The sequence below is a fragment of the Capra hircus genome, chromosome 13 (genome assembly GCF_001704415.2).
Source record: "Capra hircus breed San Clemente chromosome 13, ASM170441v1, whole genome shotgun sequence".
NCBI lineage: Eukaryota > Metazoa > Chordata > Mammalia > Artiodactyla > Bovidae > Capra > Capra hircus.
The window spans coordinates 53,529,361-53,552,869 of record NC_030820.1 but is presented as its reverse complement, the minus strand read 5'-3'; the positions used below and the strand labels follow the sequence as shown (position 1 = coordinate 53,552,869).

At 60.9% G+C, this 23,509-nt stretch overlaps 1 protein-coding gene across 9 annotated transcripts in view; it reads right to left on the bottom strand.

The window, feature by feature from the left end:
* The window catches only part of KCNQ2 (potassium voltage-gated channel subfamily Q member 2), a 48,410-nt gene continuing 34,140 nt past the window's right edge, over positions 9,240-23,509 (bottom strand). For 3 of the 9 annotated variants that reach the window (XM_018057536.1, XM_018057539.1, XM_018057538.1), the window contains 6 exons: positions 21,589-21,812; positions 21,128-21,236; positions 20,609-20,740; positions 18,605-18,712; positions 15,918-16,041; positions 9,240-15,184 (listed from right to left, as the gene is read on the bottom strand). In XM_018057536.1, coding sequence (XP_017913025.1) covers positions 14,453-15,184; positions 15,918-16,041; positions 18,605-18,712; positions 20,609-20,740; positions 21,128-21,236; positions 21,589-21,812 — 1,429 coding nt within the window. In that variant the 3' untranslated portion in view covers positions 9,240-14,452. The remainder of the gene's footprint in view (positions 15,185-15,917; positions 16,042-18,604; positions 18,713-20,608; positions 20,741-21,127; positions 21,237-21,588; positions 21,813-23,509) is intronic. The other 6 variants (XM_018057541.1, XM_018057543.1, XM_018057544.1 and 3 more) reach the window with 4 other exon arrangements.

The following is a 23,509-nucleotide window of genomic DNA, read 5'->3' as shown; positions in this document are numbered from 1 at the left end:
TTCCCCCATGGGGGTGGGTGAGGAGCTCGGTCCCTGGACAACCCAGTTCCTCGGTGCTTGCCTGGTTGGCCCCCAGGTGCCCACCCTCTCCAGCCCAGTTATCTGCCTGGGATCCCACGTGCATGGCCACGACTCTCTCTGTATGCCCAAACCAGGGAGAAAACAACCGCCTGAGCCCTAAGACTAGCTTTGCTGAGAGACGTTCAAATAAGCAGGTTCCTGGTGCTAGGCATGGATCAGGATGAGTAATCCCATGTGTGGGGGTTTCTCCTTCATCTCAGAAGCTTCTCACTTGCCCAGAAGGACATGCTTCCCCTCCCACCTCCTCTGAGCCCTGCTGGGCTTGGAAGCTCATTCATCTTTTGACACCCAGACCCTCCAGCCCCATCCCCCAGCCCATAGCTCACTGTTTCCATAGCAACATGCAGGTGCCTCCGTTGGTCACAGCTCATTGGACTGTGAGCTCTTTGAAGGTGGTGGGCCCTGACCTGGCTTACAAGAGCAAGGAGTTGTGAGGCTCTGTGACCCTGAACCCCCTCCCATGCAGTCCAGAGAGTGAGCATGGGTGCCAGCACTGCCTACTGGGAGCCTCCGGGCCTCTTCCGTCCTGCCAGTGACCTTGTTTATTCCAGAGTGGTTTTGATGGGCAGCTGAGGTCCAGAGAGAGGGACCCTTCCCCTTCGCTACAGTGAGGGGTGGCATGCTGACCAGTGACAGCTACGCCCTCTTCTAGGAAGCCTCACAGGAGACAGAAGTCACTGCTGGGAAAGGTCCCACCTGGCCGCATCCCTGAAGGAGGAAGGCCAGGTGCTGGCCTTGTGGTGCTGGGTGGGCCCTGGCCTCCCTGTCACCCAGAGCCCCCCTAGACTCAAGGATAGGACATAGCCCATTATCTGCTGCTTCAAGCCAGGGGAGGCTGAGAGTAAGAGGGGACTGGGGCTGGCCAGGAGAACTTCCAGAGCAGCTGGCTTTCCCCCTCTGGTGGGCTTTCCCTGCAGAGCAAGATGCCTTTCTTCCACCACACTCTGAAGATGCCCAGGGCCCAGCAGAGGGGCCAAGACTTGGGGAGGAGCACACCTCAGTAGGAGGCCGCCAGGTCCTGAGTGGGGTGGGCACAGCGGCAGTCCAGCTGTGGCCACCGTCCTGCTGAGCCGACCAACTTGGCAACTGATAAAATTCCCGGGGGGCCTTTCCTGGGGGTATTTGAATAACGAGGATCATCAAGGGTCGAGGATCATTTCAAACACACACAGGTGCTACATTTCAACTTTCCTTTCAACTCAGCGGGGCTGTTGGAAGGAAAGATGAATAAACCAGAGATTGGGCCCTCTTGGCCTTGTCAAGATGGGGAGGCCGAGGCGGGGGCTGCCCCCAGGACTGGGGCTCCCAGCTGGCTGGAGCTCAGGCCCTGTTCACAGCAGGTGATAGACCTTGGTCCTGGATAACAGCCCTGGGTGACACAGGCAGCGGGCGCTGGGAAGGACCAGGAATCCCCCATCTGCCCCCAGGGAAGGCAACTCCCACTGTGAGGGGCTCCAGGACGCGACAGATCCTGCATTCTGAGCCCTGGTTTCCAAATTGTGCATGGGCAAGTGGACCCATGCTCCCTACCCCATGTCACCGCGGGAGCTGTCACCCGGGTGGCCCCTCCCACTGGGACAGGTGGTCTGCCCTTGTCCTGGCACCTACCCTTCCAGTGAGGGTCTTGTGGCCCTGGATGCCACCTGCCCTGCCCTGGCCCCTGGGAGCATGTGGGTGACAGGCAGGCCTCAGAGCTGTGACACACCTGTGGTTTCCGCGTCACTGGTGCTGTCAGTGCCTACAGGGCTGTCTGACAAACAGAGGCCTCTCTCAGCCAAATTTTTTAAAAAGACACATAAAATATTTACCTTCCTGCTGCTGAAGAAAATGATGCATTTTTGTGTCCTCAGCAACCACACCCACTTTGGCCCTGGGACACAGACCCAACAAACTGTTTTCTGAGGCACCTGCCTGACTGGGGGCCCCACCCTTGGTGCTCACCCCACAAGTACGGGTTTTCACTGCAGGGTCGGCCCTGCTCTTGGTACTATGTTTCCTCCGTGGTGAAATAATTGAAGATTTGTTTGGTGTTTTTAAATACAAATCTAGCCTGTGATGCCTGTAACTGCTTCCATAAAGAGCATCACAGAGAGCTGGAATTAGGAAGGCTCTCTCATACCCACTTCACACCCCCGCCCATCCCCCTGCCCAGCCCTCTGCACGTGTTAAAGACATTGAAAGTGAAAGTGAAAAAGTCACTCAGTCGTGTCCTACTCTTTGCGACCCCATGGACTATACAGCCCATGGAATTCTCTAAGCCAGAATACTGGAGTGGGTAGCCTTTCCCTTCTCCAGAGGAATCTTCCCAACCCAGGGATCAAACCCAGGTTTCCCGCATTGCAGGCAGATTCTTCACCAGCTGACCCACAAGGGAAGCCTTAAAGACATTGAACTTGAGGTTAAAGTCTTCATCAAAGAAAACTCCAGGCCCCAGGGCTTCTCTGGTAAATTCTAGTAGGTGAGCAGTGTTATGCAATCACTTTCTGAAGGAGAGGACATACTCCCACCAGTTCCCCAGTGACTCCAAAGCCAGGACCCTGCAGAATGAGGGCACCGTCTGTCATCACGGGGATCCAGCCACAGACCCAGAGGGTAACACGTCACCTCCATTCAAGCTCAACACAGAATGCAAAGCTGGCTAAACACTCAGAAAGTATTCAGTGTAATTTCACTGGTTAACAGATGCAAGAAGAAAACCCTGTGATCATCTCAATAAACTTGGAAAAAGCATATGGCAGAATTCAGCAGCCACCCCGATGAGAAGTTCCCGATCACTAAGAAGAGGCCTACTGCCCACGCCGAGTCCACGCCGAGTCCACAGCATCTGCACGCCATCAGCAGTGCACAAGCACAGCACTCCAAGGAGGGAGGCAGCAGGCAGCTCCCTGCTCTCCACCTGCACCCACGGAGGCCACACTCTCTCTGCCGCAGACCTGCGTCCTGCGCGCACTGTGATCCTGTGGTTGCATACCTGTGGCCACACAACAAACTTCCCCAAGACCCAGTGGCCTCAAACAGTGACACCCATTTATCACCTCACACCACCTCAAAGGCCCAGAATCTGGACAGGATGCAGAGGGGTCAAAGGTCTCAGCCAGAGGCTGGTGTTGGCACAAGCTGTGGGCCGAGCACCCCCACGTGGCCCTGGGCAGCCTTGGCTGGATCCGGAAGTGAGGGTTCCTGCGAGAGGAGCACCCTCACCACTCCGGTATTTTCTGTGTGGCGAGAGCATGGGGGTTCCCAGCCTCCAAGGGGCCTAGGAGGAACGTCTGGGGTGAGGGTCCAGGCCAGTCCCTGGATGGGCAGGCAGCCCCTCCTCCCCTCCAACAGGGATCCCATCCCCAAGGAGGCCACAGTCAGACTGTCAGCAGCGTACACGGGTTCCCTCCAGTCTGGGGGTGAGTTTCCCCCTCACAAGAGGAGGAGCTCGGGCAACTGCCCCACAGGTCCCACTCCCTGAGCTGATTCTGCAGGATCAAGAGGGGTCCCAATGGGCCTGAGACCCCTCCCACGCCCAGCTGGCTCCTCCAGCTCCCTCACTCTGCCGTCTGCAAGTTCTGAGTCCTGAGGGGTGGCCCAGGTGGCCAAGGGGGAGGTCCGCAGCCCCCGAGGTGGGCACAGGCTGGCAGGGAACCAACTGCTTAGACTACATGGACCCACCTCCTTCTGAAACCAGCCTGTGGCACCTTCGGGGTGGCTCTCAGAATTCATGGGAGCTGTGCTCAGTGTCAGAGCCTGGAAGCCCACTCTGCCGTCTCCCCAGAGGGCCTTCTTTCTCCCCATCTTCTTGCACAACTCTCTCCAACTCGGAACCTCTGGCCAGGCCCTTTAGCTCCTCCAAGCCATGTGGCCCTCTCCTAAATCAGGAGGGGGCTCTAAACGCAGGCCAAGCCGAAGTGGAGGACAGACTCCCAACAGGCGGACTCGTTCTGGGAGAGGAAGGCTGGGAGCTGGGCCTTCTTGGGGTGGGAGGTACTGGGCTCTCAACAGGGGCTCTGTCCAGGCCCCTCCCACCTGTAAAGTTTTCATCTAGCCCTGCTCTGTCCACTCATCTAGCTTCTCTCCTGAGGAAGCCCCTCCCTCCCACCCCAACCCCCATCAGAAGCCTGGGGAGAGGCGAAGCTGGGGTCACAAGGCCCCGTCCCCCTGGCCCTTGTCTACAAGACGGGCGAGCCTTCCTGGCCCCGGGGTGGGCAGGCACCCATTCTCCGGATGCAGGCACAGCGCAGCAGCGTCGGGAGTGTGGAGGGATGGTGCGCCCTGTGAGGCTTGGATGCTGCAGGGAGCGTGCTCCTGGGTTGGCTGGAGCCAGGGGGTACCGGCATGTGTGGACGCCGGGATGAGAAGAAGGGAGCCACCCTGACCCGAGGCAGGTGACGTGGGACTTGGGCGCTAAAACAGTGAAGGGGCAGGTGCTCTGGGGCTTCGCCAGGGAAGATGGCCCCAGGACCAGGGCCCCTGGACTCCCTTGTTGGGGAGCTGCCCAGGGGCTGGGTGGGCAGCCATGTCCTGAGGTCAAGGTGGAAGCAGAGGTCGAGTGGAGGACCAGATCTGTATCTAGGTGGCTGGGCCCTGAGCCTCCCCGGGCCGGGCAGGTGGGGTGGACCACAGGCAGCGATGCGGCAGACGGGAGGATTCAGTCTGAACCAGCCAGCCGCCAGAGGAAGTTAAAAGAAACCAATTCCAATGCAAATGTCAAACCCACCCTGTGATGAAAAATTAGCAGCTCTGAATGTCAAGGAGGGAGTCCCAGCTCAGGCTGTCTGGCTCCGGCGAATGGTGTGGGTGGCGGATAGGGCTGAGCTGTTTTCTCCAGCTCCTGGGCCGGAGGCCGATGGAGGAGGTAGCTGGATTGGGGCCACTGTTGGTGCAGACTGACCACTGGATGGTCAGAGCACCATTGTCCTCTCAGCCCCTCTCCCAGGAGTCCAGCGGGTCCCTGAGTGGCTCAAGGGCTTAGTCACGCCTTCTCCCCTGCCTCCCCACAAGGCAGAGAACAAAGGATGCATTAAGTAGGTGCTCCATAGATACTCCTGGCCATGTGAGCACGGCTCCTGTGAGCATGAGTCCTGCGCCCAGCGCCCTCCTGGTCCACTGGCCCATGGACACCCTGGACAGGTCCCACCCAGGGTCACTCCAGGTAGGAAGGCAGTGTCCCGAGCCACCCCCTGTATTCCCTGCTCCCAGCCTGGCCAGGTTTCAAGGCCATGCTTGAAAACTAACCATTTTCCACCTAAAAGTGTCTGAGAAGCACAGGCCACGTGCCATCATCACCAGTGAGTCCTCCTTCTGCACGTGCAGAAGTAAAACGCCAATTGCTTGAGTTAAGCTGTTTCATCTTAAATTGAAAAAGAAATGACATTCTTGCAACTTGTAAAAGCAGATGCTGGCTGCTACAGGGCGGGGTTTCCTGAGGACCAGCAATGTCTGGATTTGGGGCCTTTCCTGGTGTCACACCCCAGCGAATCTGCAGGGACTCAAGCACAGGCTCAAGAAGCTGGCCCTGGAGAGATGGGAGGGCCTCAGAGGAAGAGACCCATGGTGGGAGGACAGAGGGGGCTGTACACCACCCATGGGACACAGGTCTACAAGAGGGAGGGGCCCAGAGGCTACGAGGAGAAGGCAGGAGTGGAGGTGGCCCCAGAGGACCATAAGGATTGGGGAAGAGCCATGGAGGAGGGAAGGCATGGGTGGTCACCCCTCCCAGAGGTAGAGATGTGAGGGGGAGGTTTGGACTTTTCCTTGCTGGCACTGGGGGGCCCTAGAAGGGTTCAGAGCAGAATGCTGCCAAGGACAGAGGGGCAGAATGCGGAAGGAGAGGGCACAGTCAGCCAGGCAGAGAAGACTGCGGACTCGGTGAGGTGGGCTCACATCTGCCCTCACACAGAAGAAACTTCTGGGCCTGCCCTCCATTGGGACAAGCATAAATGTGCAGCTTCTAAGCCAGCAGCCTGGTGGGCTGGTGTGGACAGCTGTGTCCCACAAATCCCCATGCCACCATTTGAGGTGCAGTCTGGGGGCTCCCAAAACACCAGGCAGTGATGACGGCTGGGCCCCTGCTCAGTAACCCCTCTTTCCCACCTGTGAAAACCCTGAACTTCACCCAAGTCTCACCAGATCTTAGAGCCCTGCCCTGAAGCACCAACCTCGGGGATGTAATAACATCTGCAGACAAGCCCAGCATCCCTGCCTGCCTCCTGTGTTCCCAGCGCAGGGCCTGAGCTGAGCTGTGTTAGGAGAAGGTCAGGGAGATTTGCTCCGTCAGCTTCCGGAAAGGGAGCTGGTGACAATAGAACTTGCTCTGGGCAGCAGCTCTAGTAACGGGAGACAGCTTCCAGGTCTGTCCATGGCTCCCTCCCAGATCTGTGTCCGTGGCTGCCTCCCTGGGTTTCAGCTACTTAGGCAGGGCGGCGGGATGGTCCCAGCACCAGACATCCCACTTTGGACTCCTTGAGGGTCCAGGGTCAAAGCTTGCCCGGGGCCTGCTGTACCTATGGTCCATTAGGACCACTGACCCAGGATTGGATTAGGCTCTGCCTTGAGACAAAGATGCTTGACAAGCCAGTAAGGGTAGGCTGTGATCACCCATGGAGCTGTCTGACCTCTGACCTCACGCACACAGTGGCATTTCTGTCCCTACCGTCTGTGCTCCAGTAGCCATAATGAAAAGTCAGGCTTCATAAGTGGTGTCCATGGTCTGGGTTTCAGGCTCCCTGAGCTCAAGGCCGTGTCTGCCTCATTCTTGCTGCTCCAAGGACTGACACAGACCTGTTTGGTGAATGAATGAATACCCGAATGAATGAATGAGTGAATGAATATGTGAGTGAGTGAATGAATGAGTGAATGAATGAATGAGTGAATGAATATGTGAGTGAGTGAATGAATGAATGAATGAGAGAATGAATGCTTGAATGAATGAAGGGCACCACTCCCAGAGAAGCCTTCAGTCTTGTTGTGTGCCAAGTCACTTCAGCCGTGTCCAACTCTTTGCCACCCCATGGATTATAGCTCATCAGGCTCCTCTGTCCGTGGGATTTCCCAGGCAAGCATACTGGAGTGGGTTGCCATTTTCTCCTCCAGGGGATCTTCCAGACCCAGGGATTGAACCTCCGGCTCTTACGTCTCCTGCTTTGGCAGGCAGGTTCTTTACCACTAGCACCACCAAGTCAAGTCCAATTCCGAGAACACCACCTCATGGTCTTGGGATCCCAGGAGCGGCAGGTTTGAGGGTCCAGGCGGGACTGTGGCTGCAGCCACCCCAGCTTCGAGCCCTGGATTGCAGAGCAGTAGAACAAGCACCAGGCAAGTCAGTAGACACTGGGACCCAGGCCAAAGTGTTTGGATGCAGCAGTGCCTCCTACTGTCCTGAGGCCTGAGGGCCTGGCTAGCATCCTAGCCTCTTCCCATCCAGCCTACCAGCCCCCACCCCAAGGAGCCCCCACAGCAGGAGCCCTTCCTTGAACCCTCAGGCCCTTCCCCAGGTGCCACAGAGTCCAGGGCCAGGCCTGGGGACATCGGTACAGCGGAAGCCACCAGTCAGCCTTTCCAAGTTGAGGAATGATAGTCCCTGGGAGCTGCCAGGGATGGCTCCCCAGATGGGTTCCGTGTCCCAGAGCTCCAGGCAGCTCTCCGCCAGGTGAGTGCTGCCACCTAGTGGCACCAGGATGCAGAGGCCCTGGGGCCTAGGAAGGGCTAGAGGGGGCATCCATCCTGGAAGGGCTTAAGGTTGGGCAGAGGCTGGACACACCTAGAGGCTGGCATTCCCCACCAGCCTTCCTACATCCATGCCTGCGCATGGCATCTGTCCACCACACGTCCTGTCACTCAGTCACCACAGTCTCCTCTGACCCTCCAAGGCCAGCACTCACACGCTGGGTCCCCTGCCCGCTTCACCTTCAGGCAATAAGAGGCGCCCCGCGTGCTAGGAACCCTGGTGGAACATGAGTCACAGACAGGGGCATGTGATCAAGGGGGCATGTGAGCTAGTGGGGGGGCTCATAAGCCATCTGGAAATGCACCACGGGACGGGGGGGACATCATCTTCCTACCCCTGGAGGGCTTGTCCAGGTGGGTGGAAGGGGCAGAACTGCGGGGGAACAAGATTTCAGGATGAGGGAGGGGCCAACGGACCGGGAGGTGCCCAAGTGGCCCTGTGGTGGACAGGCAGTGGGTGAGCTGGTGGACAGCAGGTGCCCACGGCACCCTTGGACCAGCACCCCTAGGAGGGAGAGCAGGGCCCCCAGGGGTCTGCTATGACCCCTTGTCTCTGGAGCCCTCTCCTCTGGCTCTAGCAGATGGGCAAGGACACAGCAGGACCCGGGTGGGTGATCTGGGTGGACACAGGTGAGAACAGAAGGGGACCCTGCACCTGCAGGCAGGAGTCCAGCTGCACCTAGACCCCAGTTCTCCCCCAAACCCAAGGCTACCCCAGCCAGAACTTTCTGGAAGTCTCACAGCACAAAGGCCTCTGGTGGGTGGTCTGGGCTTGCCAGGTCTCTCCCTAAGCCCCTGCTGCAGAGCCAGGTCACCTGGGAACAGGCTGTGGAGGCAGCAGTCAAGGCCTGGTCACTGCCTCTCGGTCCATTGTCCTGCTGAGCTGCTCTTTCTACTCAGCTGACCCCCAGGAGTGTCCAGCGGAGTGGAAATTCCAGAGGGCAGTGGGCAGTATAGTTGAAAACACAGGCTTAGCTCGCCGCCACATCTCAGACCCACCTGCAGCCCATTCCTCTCACAGAGAGGAGGTATGGGGGCAGCGAAAGAGCAGGTGCCACGCCTGGCAAGAGGGCCTGGGGGACATCAGAGTCCAGGCAGGGAACCAATGGCGAGTTCTGAGTCTCCACTCACATGCAGAGCACGCACCTGAGAAAAGGGCCCCCCCCACACACAGGCGCCCACCCAGCATTTCGAGGGCCCGCTCCCAGGACTCCTGCCGCTCCCAGTGGCAGAGAGAAGGGCCAGGTGGGGAGCTCGATGGACTCAGATCCCAGGCCCGGGGTCATGAGCATGTCTATTGTCTGAGCCACCAGCTTGTCCCCCACCTTTACACCAGTGACAGGACACTGACTGGGCTCGGTGCCCTGACCTCGGAGGGCGCAACCCCACCTGAGCCCTGTCACTGGCCAACAGCCCCGAGCCCCGAGGAAAGAGGCCACACACTGTCCAGGTTGAATCACTGTGTTTTACTAAGTGCACAGGTCCACTGGGCATCCGACTCCTCCCCGTGGCGCTACAGCTTCCCAGAACCTCCCACGTGTGTCCCTGACACCAGATCGCGCACCCGCCGTCTCTGGGCAGCCTGCGCTGGGCCCTCCGGGGGGCACACACATCAGCCTGACAGTGAGTGCAGTCAGTGAGTCTCAGCTGGTCCGTAGAAAACTAGATTCTTTCCCTGGGCAGCTGTCCCTGGAAAACGGGCGGCACGCAGGTCACCTGTCACGGGGGTGACAGGCCCAGGAGCAGAGGCCCGGCTGTGCTGCAGGGGCGCGGGCGCGACGGTGCTCGTCAGCACTGAAGGCATCATGACATATTCTTTGGAGCATGAACGTGAACAAAAGTGCAAAGACAGCCAAGACAACAGCGCAGACGGGGCCGGGGCTGGGCCGCCTTCGGAAGGCGTGGAATGGGGGCGGGGTCCGCAGGTGGGCAGGCAGGCAGAGCCCCGCAGGAGTCATGCCGTGAGGTCCCCTACCCCTCGTACTTGCTGCAGACCTGGGCCCGCGGACCCTGGATGGAGGAGGCGGCGGGGTCGCAGGTTGGTGCCTGGCAGAAGCCAAGGGGGCAGGGGGTGACCACGGTGAATTTTCGTCAACGTGCATTAAGGCAACAACTTTATGAAACTCAGTCAGAGCTGGACGTGCAGCATTCAGCAAAGTCCACACACCTGCCCAGCAACCCCAGGACTGAGGGCTGCCCCCCAGGAGGGTCCTCGCCTCTCCCGGTGCCTGATCTGCCTGTACTGAGGGTCTCTCCAGACAGGGCCATCCAGTCACACCTCCATTAGGCAAGGGGACCCATGCAAGTGTCCAAGACAAGAGCTCCTCAAGACAGAGGGGTCTCTCCTCCCACAAGCATCTTTTTCATGCTCCCTACCTCCTTCCTATACTCTCCTCCCCCCAGAATGCCCTCCGCATCTGCCCCCATCGTCACAACCCCATCCTCACAAGTCAACAGAAGCCAACGAGCTGTGTGCCCCACTTGTGCAGCTCCAGGCGCTACAGTGTCCCACCCTGGGCAGCCAGCTTTCTAAGCCCCTTGGACAGAGGGCAGGTGTAAGCCCCTGATCCTAGCACATCACCTCCTTCAGGAAGCTCCCGATCGTCTCTCCCACTTAGCACTTGGTACAGGCCCAAGTGGAGCTTGCCCTGGGGGCAGGAAGCAGCCGGCCTGGGATGGCCTGTGGCTCCCCTGGGCACTAAAAGCAAGTAGCCCGGCCCTGCAGGGCCTAACATCCATCCATACAAACAGGCAGCCTGGAGTTCTGCTCAGGGGTCACAGAGGGCAGGACTGTCCACATCACTGCCCAGGGCAGTGAAGACCATGCAGGGCAGTGCCACGCGAGGAACAGTGTCTAATTTGGAGCCATGTGTACTGGGAGTCATGAAGCCACCCTGCTGCTCATAACTCCCCACCCCGCTGGTGGCGGGGTGCCCTGAACCCTCCAGGTGGGGCCTCCCTGCTGAACCAGCGCTCTTCACAGCCATTTATTCTGGGGACTTCGGTGCAGAACCAATGTTGACTCTGCAGCAAGAAATCCAGGCCAATGCCTCCACCAGCACCTGGCGTGGTCTTGACATCGGGGGAGCATGGGAATTAACACCAGCAATCTTACAAAGGCCTGTCTGCAGCCCCCACCCTCCGGGGCCTCAGAAGCATCAGCAATGTCCCAGGACCATGTTCTGTCCACAAACAGCATGACAGTGTAGCAGAAAAGAGGACACTCCCCCCCATCCTGTGTTGACATCTTAGGCCCGTGACCACCTGGGTGCCCCAGCCTAGGGAAGGGAGAAGTTAAAACAACGTGTGAAGCTGTGGGGAGCTGCTGTCTGGTGACCACTCCAGCTGAGAGTGTTAATTAGAGGGCAATGACGGGCTCTTCTCATGGGGTGGACTCCCTGGCGAATCCCCCCAGAGGAGGGTGGTGCCCCCCGGAGGGTGCCGTGGTCTCCCAGGGGCAGGGGCCCAGCAGGGAGGCCCCTGAGGGAGTCCCCTGCCCCCTGGCTGGGTTCCTTCATCCTCCACGGTGGCCATGGCTCATGCTGTCACAGAAGAGGGAGGTGTGGGGCAGAGAAGGGAGAGGGTCCTGAGGCTGGGTCACATGGCTCAGGAGGGCAGGGGGAGCCACCAGAGCCCCCACATTGCAGCTGGATGCCCACAGACACCAAGACCTCCCTGGCCCAGCCTAGGCCACCTTGGCATCTGGACAGCCTCCGGGGCAGCTGAGGAGGAGGAAAAGGGTAGGCGGGAACCTGCCTGGGCTCTGGGAATCCCCCTGAGGTGCTGCCCAGAGGTCAGAAGAGCGGAACCCCACCCAGGGTCAACATCCCAGGACTGTCTGCAACTCCTGAATTCACTAATTCCTATGGACTGAAGCAGGAAGAGCCACAGCGAGTCAGACAAGGCATCTGTGCATGGGTAGGTAAGTGTGCGTGCACATGGGTGTGTATGATTGTGCATACATGGGTGAGTGTGTGCACTCTGGTGTGTCTGGGTGAGAATGCATGTGACTCTGTGTGCAGGTGCTGTGTGTGTACCTGTGGGTGTGTATGCATGAGTGTGTATGTGCTGTATGTCTGCAGGCATGAGTGTGAGCACAGGCATGTGCGGAGCTGGGGAAGCCGCGTGATCAAGTAACTGAGATGCTTCTCTTGGGAAGCCCCTACCACACGTGCGGTGGGGCAGGGTGGGCCCACAGCCACGGGTCACCCAGAAAGTGCACCGACTTGCCTGGAATGCCAAGCACTCTCCTGCCATACCTCCTGAAGGTGGGGGCCCTGGGGCAGCAGATGGACATAGAGGAACACATGTTGCTTAGGCCCCTGAGAAGGAGCCTCTACCCCATCATCTCCTAAAACTGCACCCCGAAACAGTCCCCCAAGCAAAGATGGGGGACAGGATTTCATGGAGGAGGCATCACAGACTCTTTGCTGAGCACAGCACGTGGAGAGTCGGGCCTCAGCCCCTCCTGTTGCAACCTCGGAGGCCCTCCCATTAGTGGTCCTGGCGCCAGCATCTGGCTTAGCAGCTCTGCGGACCAAGCTAGCCTCTCTGGTCACCAGGGACCCACAGCACAGGGCATGCGCGTGATGGGACATGTACCTCTCTCCAGGGGCCAAAGGCCCCTGCTACCAGGCCAGGGGCCCAAGCAGGCCAAGATCCGACGGGGGTGGGTCCCTGCGGCTGGCAACCTAAATTGAACCCTTCCAGAGCCAGACAGCAACAACTGGGGGCTGGAGTGGCTGTAGATGCACTTGGTCCAGAGGCTGGCCTGCTTGTGCCCTGTCGGGGCCCTCAGCTGGGGCCTCTCTCTCCCAAGATGGGGGGCAAAGGGCAGCTCCGCCCTCACCCAGAGGAGCTGCCACTTGCCGGTGTCTCTTCACACAGTCAACACTAAAGAGAGGCTTTGCTCACCACTGAAGGTCTGAGGTGGAGAACATGAAGCGGGCACAGAGCAGACACGCTGGGTGGGGGGGGCCCAATGAGGCACCCCCCTGCCCCAGGCCACATGGAAGATCCCACAGCCAACCCTCCCTGGAGACTCGGGGGAGGCATCCTCATGCCTTGGCCCTGAACACAGACCACGGTTCTGACTCCGAGCTCGGGTCCTCCTGCACTGGGCCAGCAGACAGGTGCACATGGCTGGGACCTGGGGGTCCTGGCGTAGCGGGGGGGGGGCACGCACAGAGGCTGCAGTAGACACTGCTCCCCAGGGATCTCAGAGGCCAGGACCTTAACAGCCAGGGGCATTCAACCCTCAGACACTACTTTTAAAGTCCTTCCCGGAGAGCAAGCACAGTCTCTCACTGACCAGGATGGATGGAAGCGTCCTGAGGAGACAGCTCAGGCTCTCCCTGGACCTGATATTTCAGGGGAAGTCACTACGTGGTAGGCTTTGCAGACCCAGCCCTGGTGCACAGGAAGGTCACTGCCTCAGAGGGCACTAGGTGTCCAGGCTTGCTGTCCTGTCACCCCAAATGCCAGATGCCCCTGCACACTGACAACTGGGGGCCCAGGACGGGGTCCACTCTGCCTCTTGGGGTTGGACTCCTGGCTCAAAGCGACTGCCCCTCAGGCTCAAAACGAGAAGGATGGGCACCACTGTTTCCCAGGGCCCAGGGAGGGAACAGGCATCACTGATCGCAAGACATCCAGAGGTCACAGTCAAGGGCTGGTCAGTGAGGAGAGTGGGGGTGATGGTCAGCCTAGGAGGGACAGGAGAGATCACCTACAAGGCAGCTCCTTCATCTCTACTGAAGGGTTTTCCCATTGGCTGAAGCATCGTCCAGCGAGGGTGCTGTTGGGGGGCTGATGGGGGACAGGTGAGGCAGGGTCCCTGGAGGACAGCGAGCAAATCGACTCACCACAACCGGCCCAGTCAGGACCCCAGAGCATGAGCCCAGCCAGGGGGCACCCTAGCCACTCAGCACTCCTTCCTGCAGGCAGGTCCATATCACAGCGCTGGCCACAGCGTGGTGACCAGCGTCCAGCCAGGGGAGAGGGGAGAGGACACAGGGGACACCCCCCAGCTTCCAGGTCTGGAAGGGAGACCCCAAGGATCCCCTCCAGGAGCCTATGGAGCCGGCCCCTCCCCACAAGAATCAAGTTCAGGAGGTCTGAGGCCACTCTGTTCTGGAGGGGGTCCCAAGCCTTGCCCCCATGCCCCCTTCAGGCCAGGGTCCTGAACGTGGGGCTGGCTCCTGTCACAGGACGCTCAGAACCAGGGGAAGAAGGCGACACTGACCAGCAGCTGTGGGTGGTACCCAGGATGATGGGGCAGGACAGGAATGGGGGCAGAGAAAAGCCACACGCCCTGGGCCTCAAAGCTGCTGAGCCTCACAAGGCAGATCTGCCCCTCGCTGCCACTCTGCCCCCAACGAAGCCTGCACCTGGCCGCCAGGGGCCTATCCTCAGCCTTGACCCTGGCCTCTGTCATGCCCGGGCCAATGGTCTGCAGAGTCTGCCGAGTGGGCACGGCCAGCCGGGCTGCCCCTTGCTGGAAAAGAATTTCTGCCAACCTTCAGTGCAAGAGACTGAGGGCCACACCTGTCCACCGCCCTGCACAGGCACCCCTACTGCCTTGCTCTAAGAAAAGGGCCCCAGAGCATCTGCCTCGAGACCAGGAGGCCAGGAGTCAGGGGGAGGCTAGCAGGTGGCCTCACTTCCGGGGCCCGGCCCAGCCCATATCACCAAAGGGGCCCTCGCCCGTGGCGGAGCGTGGTGGGGGCCCGCACGGGGTGCAGAGGTCTGAGTCCGTGTCCGACTCGCCCTCCGCGATGTAGGGCCTGACTTTGGCGCACGGAGCGACCGCCGCGTAGCAGCTGTTGAGGGCATCCAGGTTCTCCTTGGACTGGGAGATGCTGAAGCCACTGAAGGAGCGCTCCAGCTCCTCGTGGTCCACGGATGGAATGGAGATGGATGTGTCACTGTCCCTCAGTGCGCCCTCGTGGGGCCTGCAGGCCGGGGCATCCTCCGGCCTCAGGAACTCCGTGCTGGCCCGGTGGCCCCCGCTGTAAGCGGACAGGGACCGCTCATGGGCGGGTGGCGGCGGGATGCGCACTAGCGAGCTGTGGTCCCCCACGGGTGAGGTGCCGTGGCCTGGGCGGGGGTGGCACTGCTGCTGCCACGAGGTGGAGGGTGGGCACTGGGCAGAGGGTGCAGGCGGGGGTGCCGCGAAGTTCTTCTGGCCCACGGAGCTGGTGGAGCGGACAAGCTTGATGATGCAGCCGCTCCGGCCACCGTGGTCCCGGCTGTCTTCAGGGCTGTGGTATGGTGGCGCCGGCTCCGGCTCCTTGGCCCCAAAGTAGGCCTCGGTTTCCGTCGGAGGGACACCCATGCGCTGCATGTAGATGTTCACCAGGAAATCCAGCTTCTTCTCCATGGACAGGACCTGTAGGAGGGTCTAGTGAGCCATGCTGGATGGTTCCCATGCTGGGGAGGGGGTTGGGGGTGGGGAGGACGGTCCTTGGAGGTGGGAAGGGCTGGATGCTTCTCATGGCGGGGGTTGGGATGCTCCTTGGAGCTGGGGAGGGCAGCAATGCTCCCTGGACAGGTGGGGACCCTAGACACTCCCCAGAGGTGGGGGGACACAGGAGGTCACCTACAAAATTGCAGAGGCAATAGAAGGCAGGACACCCCCTCCCCCGACAGCTCAGCCTCTGACTGCCCCCATCAGGGTATGTGGCCTCAGGGCTTCAGAGCATGGACACTCTTGCTTCTTTGGGCCACTCTGTGGGTTCACCCATAAGGCAAACTCCAGACGGAAGGAATCACCCGTTCCTCTCCTGGGCTCCCAGAAGCAGACCCTCAGCAAAGGGTCTTGTGTGTGGTTCCAGAGGACTTGCTCCCAAGAGAGTAGAGGAAAGTCAAACAAGGTCAGCCAAGTGGGGTGGAGAACGACCACACAGGCCCTGCAGTAGCGCCCCCCAGGCGAGAAGTGAGCGAGCAAGCCAGTGCTTGGCCTGGGGTCTGTAGGCGCTGGCCAGCAGAAGGGAAGTGCCCCAGCCCTGGGAGTGCTCACGGGGTACCCAGGGTCCAGACACCAGAGCCCTCAGCTCCCCACAAAGCTGGCGCACCCTCCCGCAGCAGCTGCACTGACACCACGGACCCCCAGCCTCTCCCACCTGCTTCTCCACCTTCCCCAGCCTCCCCATCATGCTGGGGTCCTCGGGCAGCTCCGCCTCCGCCGGGCCCTTGCCTCGGTCTTTGTCCGCCATCGCTGGGCCACGCCCCACGATCTGGTCCACTCTGCCGGAAGAGACCCACCCCGGGCGTGAGGTCGGGTGAGAGTGCCGGGGCCCAAGGCGTCTCCTCCTGGGCCAGGCCGCAGCCCCCAGTTTCAGGCTCTGACTGAGCCAGAGCCGACTGAGGGCAGCGAGGAACCAGGACAGATAGACGCCTGGCGCCAGGTCCCTGTCCTGTTCTCTGCCACCCTCGGTGCCTGTCCCTTGACCGTCCCATCCCAGCGGGGCTGGCACATCAGCGAGGAGCAGAGAAGGAAGCCAGGGCCATGCACCCGCAGCTCCCCGCACCTTCCCCACCCCGACCCCCGCCCCCACCCCAGCTCTGCTCCTGGATAAAGTACCACTGAGGCCCCGCCCACCCGGGGGTCTGGAGGGGGCGGAGCTAAAGGTGGGCCAAGGGAACCACAGAAGCGCGGGTAGGGGGCAGGGGGCGTGAGGGCTATGCTCCATGCGCCAGACGCCGGAGGGGACACAGAAAAAAACACCGAAAACCGCCAACGCACAACCAGAAGGGACAGACAGAGCCACTGCCAACCAGAAGGGGTCCCTGTGCGCTCGTGCGTGTACACGTGTGTGCTTACTATGCATGCGTGTGCGTGCTTCCATGTATGTGCGCACACTTGTGTGAACGTGAGTGTGCCCTTATGTGCACACGAGTGGGGGATGCGGAACACAGCTAAGCTGGCCTCAAACAAGGGCAGCAGTCAGGAAAGCCAACAAGAGGGGAGGGAGGCCTCCTTCCTGGAGGGGCTTCTGCTTGACCACCGTGTGAGCAGGAACGGCCCCAGAGAAGCTCAGAAGGGGCCTTGAGAGGAGCAGCGTGGGTGCCTGAGTCGGAGGGGTGCAGCCACATGGACACTGGGCAAACACACTGGGGCCAGGGTGCGGCTGGCAGGACAGTGACCCGGGCACAGGCCACGCGAGCCTCATGGCCAAAGCCTCCTTCCAGGCTCCAGAGTGGGGAGGGCTGCCAGCCCCCCCAGAAGTGCCACTTGAAGCCACTGCCCCCTCCCCGGCTGCCTTCCTCATCCACAGCTGCCCTGATCGCCTGTCAGGACTCAGGGATCTGTCCTGTCTGTCGCAGGAAGCAGGAGGGGTCAGGCTTGCATCAGCCATGGGGCAGCCTCCTCATGCTCCAGTGGGCATCATGCTTGATCATGCGGGGGGAGGGGGTTGGGGGGACGAAGGGCCCTCAGACTCCAAGCAGACGCTGTGGGGACAGAGCGGGAGGAGGGCTGTCTGGTGTTCAAGTGTCCACACAGTCCAGGCACGGGCGCTCAGCGCCTTCACCCCTGCCACATGACGGGCCGTCCACCTGGCTGCTGCCCTGGGAGCCTCAGCCCAGGGTCAGGCTGGGGGTGCTGCTGGTGAGTGCTCCCTGAGTCTGCACCACCCCCTCCCCTGGGCCTCAGGTGAGGAGCTGGGCTTAACCCCTCGTGCCCAGTCAGCCCTTTGGCCCCTTCTTTGTGGGAGTCTGCATGTCCTCTGGCTGCAGTGGTCCGGGAGGCCTGGGGGCTCCGAGGGCTGGCAGGGCCTTCTCAGCCCCTGTGCCCTGCAGCGATGCCAGAAGGGCAGGCTGCTGTCTCGGGGCACAGCTTCCTTGGGGCTGTCCTCCGTGTCCTCTTTGTGGGACACAGGAAGGACAGGGGATGCGACAAACACTGTCTGGGCTGCCCTGGGTCAGTCCTGCTCCCCCGGAAACTCCTTTCTTATAGGAGAGCTGCCAGGCTGGGGTGCCGAGTACACTGACTCCCGGCCTCATGCAGAGAAACCCCAGCACACAGGAGTCAGACACCCAACTCGCTCCACTGGCCCAGCGGCCAGCATCCCTGCTGGCCTTCAGGACACCCCTGGTCCTTTCTGCCAGCATGGCCAGGGTGCCTCTGCCCTCACCCCACAACCCTGCCCTGGGTGCTCTCTTAGACCTACTGGGGGCATCACAGCCATCATTTCAACCGTCCAGGGGAACAGGAAGGCTCCGATGTCTGAATTCACCACCAGGGACCCTGCTCCTGCTGCCTAACACCTACCTGCCCTCATACCCCACTCCTCTTTGACCAGGACCACCTCCTGCAGGAACCCTGACTGCGGTGACAACTGGACACAAAGCCCAGGGTTCTGGGGACCCCCTGGGCGGCCCACTCAGGTTCGGGCCTTTCCTAGTCACTCTTCACCAGAGTCTAGAGGCCAGAGGACCTGCTTGGTCCATAAGCGGCACAGAGTGACCCACCGGCAGTGGTGCTAAGAGCCTGCATTGGTACTCAGGCAGAGCTCCCGCAAGGCAGGCCCTCACGTCTGTATGCATCTGGTCCCTGGGGGGCTGCCGTCTACTTGTGCCCAGGGAGCGCCCCCAAAGAAGTCACACAGGTGTCACACAGCCTCCCCAGGACCATGCCAAGAGGAGCAGCTCAAGGGCCCCCAACCCAGCCTCCCGGGGCCTCAGAGGACATCACTTTGTCAAGGACAGAAACAGCCCTGCATCCTGTTGGGCAGAGAGGGTGCTGCCGTCATGTGGCTGGAGCAAAGGGGACTGGCATTCCACACAGACAGGCGGGGCGTGTCCTGACCTAGGTGAGTACTGGGGTGACTCTCTCGGAGGGGCCGTGGGTCCTTTGCTGGGGTACTTCTTGTGCCGGGGAGTTGAAGGGGGTGGGGGGCCCACAATCATATCTATCCTGGCGAGTAAACAAGAAAAGAGACACCGGGAAAATGCATCGTGAAGCAACATGTGGGGGGCAGCAGGAACTCGCAGAGAAAAGGAGCGACCTGCTGAAGGCCGCCCTGACCCTGGAGCGCAAGGACTCTGAGCTCCAGGACCTTGGCACCGGGCGGGGCCACAAGCTCGTGGTGCCCCATCTGCCCAGGCCAGTGTCCACATGCACAGGACACAAGGCAGCTGGCAGCAAAGTGCCAAGGGTCCCAGGAAGGACATGAAGGCCCTGCCAGTGAGCGACAGACATCCAGCTCCGGCGGAGTGGGTCTGTCTCATCTGTTTTCCAGACAGAAAGGGAGGGAGAGACCATCTAGGACAGAAGAGCCTGGTGAACAAAAACAGCTGCTGTGACGGATGGAGGTAGGCCACCCACTGGGACCCGGGGCGGCCTCTCACTCACACTTGCACCCATGTGAACACACGTACACGCTCACACACTACACATACCTGCATGTTTGCATGCACTGGCACATGTCCACACACCTGTGTACACATGCACTCTCACACATTATTTGCACGTGCACAACTGCATGGGCACACACGTTCACACAAACACACAGGTCTACTCAATGCTCGAGGAGGACACTGAGCAGCTGAACTCCTGGCCCAAGCCTGTGGACAGGAAGGGTCAACCCCTGGCCCCACCCTAAGAGAGAGCTGGAGACCTAGACGGACCCTTCCCCTGGAATCTCAAGCAGAACCGGGCAGACACCACCTGCCGTGGGGCCAGAGGCTGGACTGACCCCTAGTGCTGCCGTGACCATCCAGACCCCTCCACGGCCAGGGCCTGGGCTTCAGGGCCAGAGAACTGGCAGCAGCTTCAGGGAAGGGGCCTGGCCAGCAGAGAGTGAGGCCCACGCCAGGACAGACCCATGACAGCCGTGGCATCACAGGCACCACAGACACGTGTGCTCGTTTGTGTGGACAGTGCGTGCTTCTCAGCACACGTGCACTCAGTGTGCATGTGTGTGTGCTGGCCCATGGGACATGTTTGTAGACATGAGGCTTAGGAAACAGTTATTTGTATATACATGTGCCAACACACATGTGCGTGTGGGAGCAGACATAGTTCTGTGTGCGTGTGTGTCCTGGGTCCTCACTGTGTCTGTGTACGTGTGTATGACTGACTCCTGGAGTGAACAAGCCAGAGACGGCAGTGTCCGCATGCGCCCTGCCCCAGCCACACCAGGCACCTGTCCAGCCCCATCGCCTACTCTGGCCATGGGAATCCCTCTGCATGGGGGGAGGGAGAACCTGCCCTCCAATTCTGGAAGAAAAGGTGCCACATGGCCTAACTGCTGCCCAACAGGCCCACGGAAACCTGCCCCTTCACCTCTCAACAGAACTACTCTCCCCAGCTCACGTGGGTACACATACATGCAAGGACACACAACACACACAGATACATGCGTACACCCACACACTTCTGCAAAACATGTGTTGCACTCGTGTGCACACATGCACACGCATGCACTTTACACATACACACGTGTGCACATGTGTGCCCACGGTCTGCACACGTGAGTACACGTGTGCATTCACAGACGTGCATGTGCACACATACACACATACACTTTTGCCCATCATGGCAAGGGCAGAGAGAAGAGAGAGACAACAGAAAGATTCAAAACAGACCACACGAGGACACGGCAGAAAGCCCACGTGGGGCCGGCGTGGCGCCGGAGAGGAAGGGCCCAGATGTGGCAGCAAGCAGGGCCAGCCACTGTGTCTGCAGCCGCATCTGCCACCACACCTCTGCCGGGAACGGGCAGCCCGCACTGCACCGGTCCCCGAACAGCACCCGGGTTTGGCCCAGAGGACCCGGCTCCGCACCCCAGGGCGGGGTGGGCCCTCTTGCCTGGACTGCAGGTTTTTGATGCGGGACAGCATGTCTAGGTGGCCGGCTGAGTACTGCTCAATCACGTCCATCACGTCGTAGGGCCGCAGGCTCTCCTTGAACTTCCGCTTGGACACCAGGAACCGCATGACACTGGGGGAGTCAGACGAGGGGCTGTGAGCCCTGGGCAGAGAAGGGCCCACCGAAGGCAGCCCCCCAATAACCACCTAGCTATGGCCCTCCCAGCATCTCTAGCCCTATTATCTGGGACACCCACCGCCCGTACTCCCTCCACCTTTGGGCCTAGCTGTGCCAAGGACCCTGTCCACTCAGGAACCCCCGTGCAGCACAGCTCCTGCTGTCCACGGCACCTGGCACCCGGGCACAGGCGATGGCCATGACAGAAGGTGCCTTGTGAGCTGCAGGGCCCGGGCTGAAGGGGTGTCAGCCACGAGGCATTCCCCTGGAGCCGTGTCTTCACACCCGCTCCCCAGGCCCCGCGTGCACAGATGGCTTTGTGAGAGGCAGCCAGGTCCTCACCACACGGCCCGGATGCTGACTTTGAGGCCTGGGGTCAGATCCTCTGTCACAAACTCGCAGTTGCAGCTCTTATTATCGTCCACGATGTCCTCCCCTGGGAGACTTGCTTCTGGGTGGAAGGACATAGCCCGTGAGGGGCCGGGCAGCCCCCGGCGCTGTGGGGCCTGGTGCTCTGGCCCTGCAGTGCTCCAGCCCCCACTCCTGCCTTCTCAGCCTGCTTCCCTCCACTGTGCTCCTTGGGGAGCGGCCACCATGAGAGTATAAGAGGGCATCACTGTACATGGACAGATGGGCAAAACGTGGTATGCCCACACACGGGACCCGGGGACCTAAGAGCAGGGCTGCGCCGTCACCAGTGCCATGGGTGAGCATGGAGCTCGTGGTGCAGGACAAGCCCGTGCAGCCCCACCTCCCAGAGCTCCAGGACAGCAGGCCTGCACCCCCAGGGCTGCCCAACCCACCTTCCGAGTTCTGCCGTGAAGCAGCACCCCTGGCCCGGAATGCCTGCCGGGCGCGGCCACGTTCCCCGAAGCTCCAGCTCTTGGGCACCTTGCTTGGACTGTCCTCCAGGCTCTGGTCGGCGCTGGGTGACCGGCGGACGGTCTGGGCCTGAGGGGACCCCTTGCCCTTGGCAGCCACGCCGCGGGGGCTGGAGAAGACACGGTCTTTCAAACTGACCTTCTGACTGCTCCCGCGAGAACCGACAGACGGACAGACACACAGAAAGACAGCAAGAGAGGTCACCCTGCAAAGAACACTCCAGCCCACTGGCTGCTGGCGGGTGGATGGGGCCCTGAGGCCATGGGGATGGGGAAGGAAGGTCGCCCAGGTGAGTGGAGATGGGTCAGCCCTACCACAGACTCCCAGGGCCCACTGGGTGCTCAGCCTGGCCGGGGACCGGTCAGTGGACTCTGAAATCACTTTCAATTGCCACCCAAAGGTGCCTGAGCTCTTGCCACACTGTCCGGCCAGGCCTCCTTCTCCAAATGTCCTGGGCACCTCCTGAGGGTGGCCAGCCACTTCAGTGATTACCACACCTGCCCCTCCACTCTTGTAACTGCCCCAGGTCAGAAGGGTGAGGTCTGCAGCTGACCCCTGGGCCCCTCTGCCCAACCCTGGGGAGTTGCCTGGAGGAAGAGTTGCAGGGGAGGGGGAGGGGAAGCAGCACAGAGGGCAAGGGTCTGCCCACCCCTTCTACCCAGGGTGGTACAGGCTCCCCCAAACAAGAGCCATCCAGGAAGAGAACATTCACGCTCTGGAGAACACTTGGGGTGCCAGCCGAGCCCTGGCCAGAGGCCGCAGGGAGGGGGCAACCATGGCCATCCAGCCACAGCCCCATAATGGGCTCCCTGCCCTCATCTCTTGGTAACCATGGAGATGGATCTGACACCCCGAGCTTGTCAGTTCTAACATCCTCCAGGCCTCATGCAGGAGACAGAAGCGTGGTAGTCACAGGTCGTGGTAGTCACAGGTCAGGCCCAGGGCCAGGCGGCCACTCGCTTCCTCCCACAGACCACCATCTGCCTGGAGGAGAGCGAAGTCCCTGTGAACTGTGAACCCATTCATGCCACCACACTGAGGGGCCACCGGACCTCCTGGAGTGGCCTCTGCACTGCCCTGGGGCCTGGGGCCTGGGGCCAGCCCACATGGGCACCTGGCAGGGCCTCTGCTGCCCCTGGGAAGCAACCACCACAGCTGATCCCTCAGACAGTGCCAGCCCCATCACAGACGCCCCGGGTCAACCACCTCCCCTGACCTAAGGGGGACCCACAGCTGACACAGCGTCAGACGGCGCAGAGATGATGGGCCATGGACAAAAGACGGCCCATGGCCTGGTCCACCCAGCCCAGACACTGCAGTCCAAGCTGGTGCCCCCACCTTGCCCCCAGCCAGCTGAGACCCTCTGTGCTAGTTCTCAGGCCTGAGGCATGGAGCCCACCCGGAGGGGAGGTTCCCCCAGAGACTCTCGGTGCCCAGGGTCCCCTTGAGCACAGGAGCCAGGGCATTTGCTTGCTCAGGACACTAGCCCCAAGCCTGTAACTGCTGTGCCTGGCACGAGGCCAAGACAGGGGTGGAGGGCCGAGGAACCCCCGGAGCCAGGGCATGGGAGCCACTGTGCAGATAACCCTCGTCATTCCCAAAGGAGACCACCAGCTGGTCCAGGAGAACCAAGAAGCAAGGGCCCCACCAAGCCCTTGATGGGGACCCCCAGCTGGACTTGCTGTCCTGTACATACCAGGGGTCCCTGGAACTTGGCCCCACGCAGCTGCCTGCGAGGACAGAGCCACAGGAAGGAGCCTTCCCTGGCCTCGCCCTGGCCCCGCCGTCCTGTCCCTGACTCTCAGACTGCTCAGACCGGGGAGAAGCCTCCTGCTGGGGAAC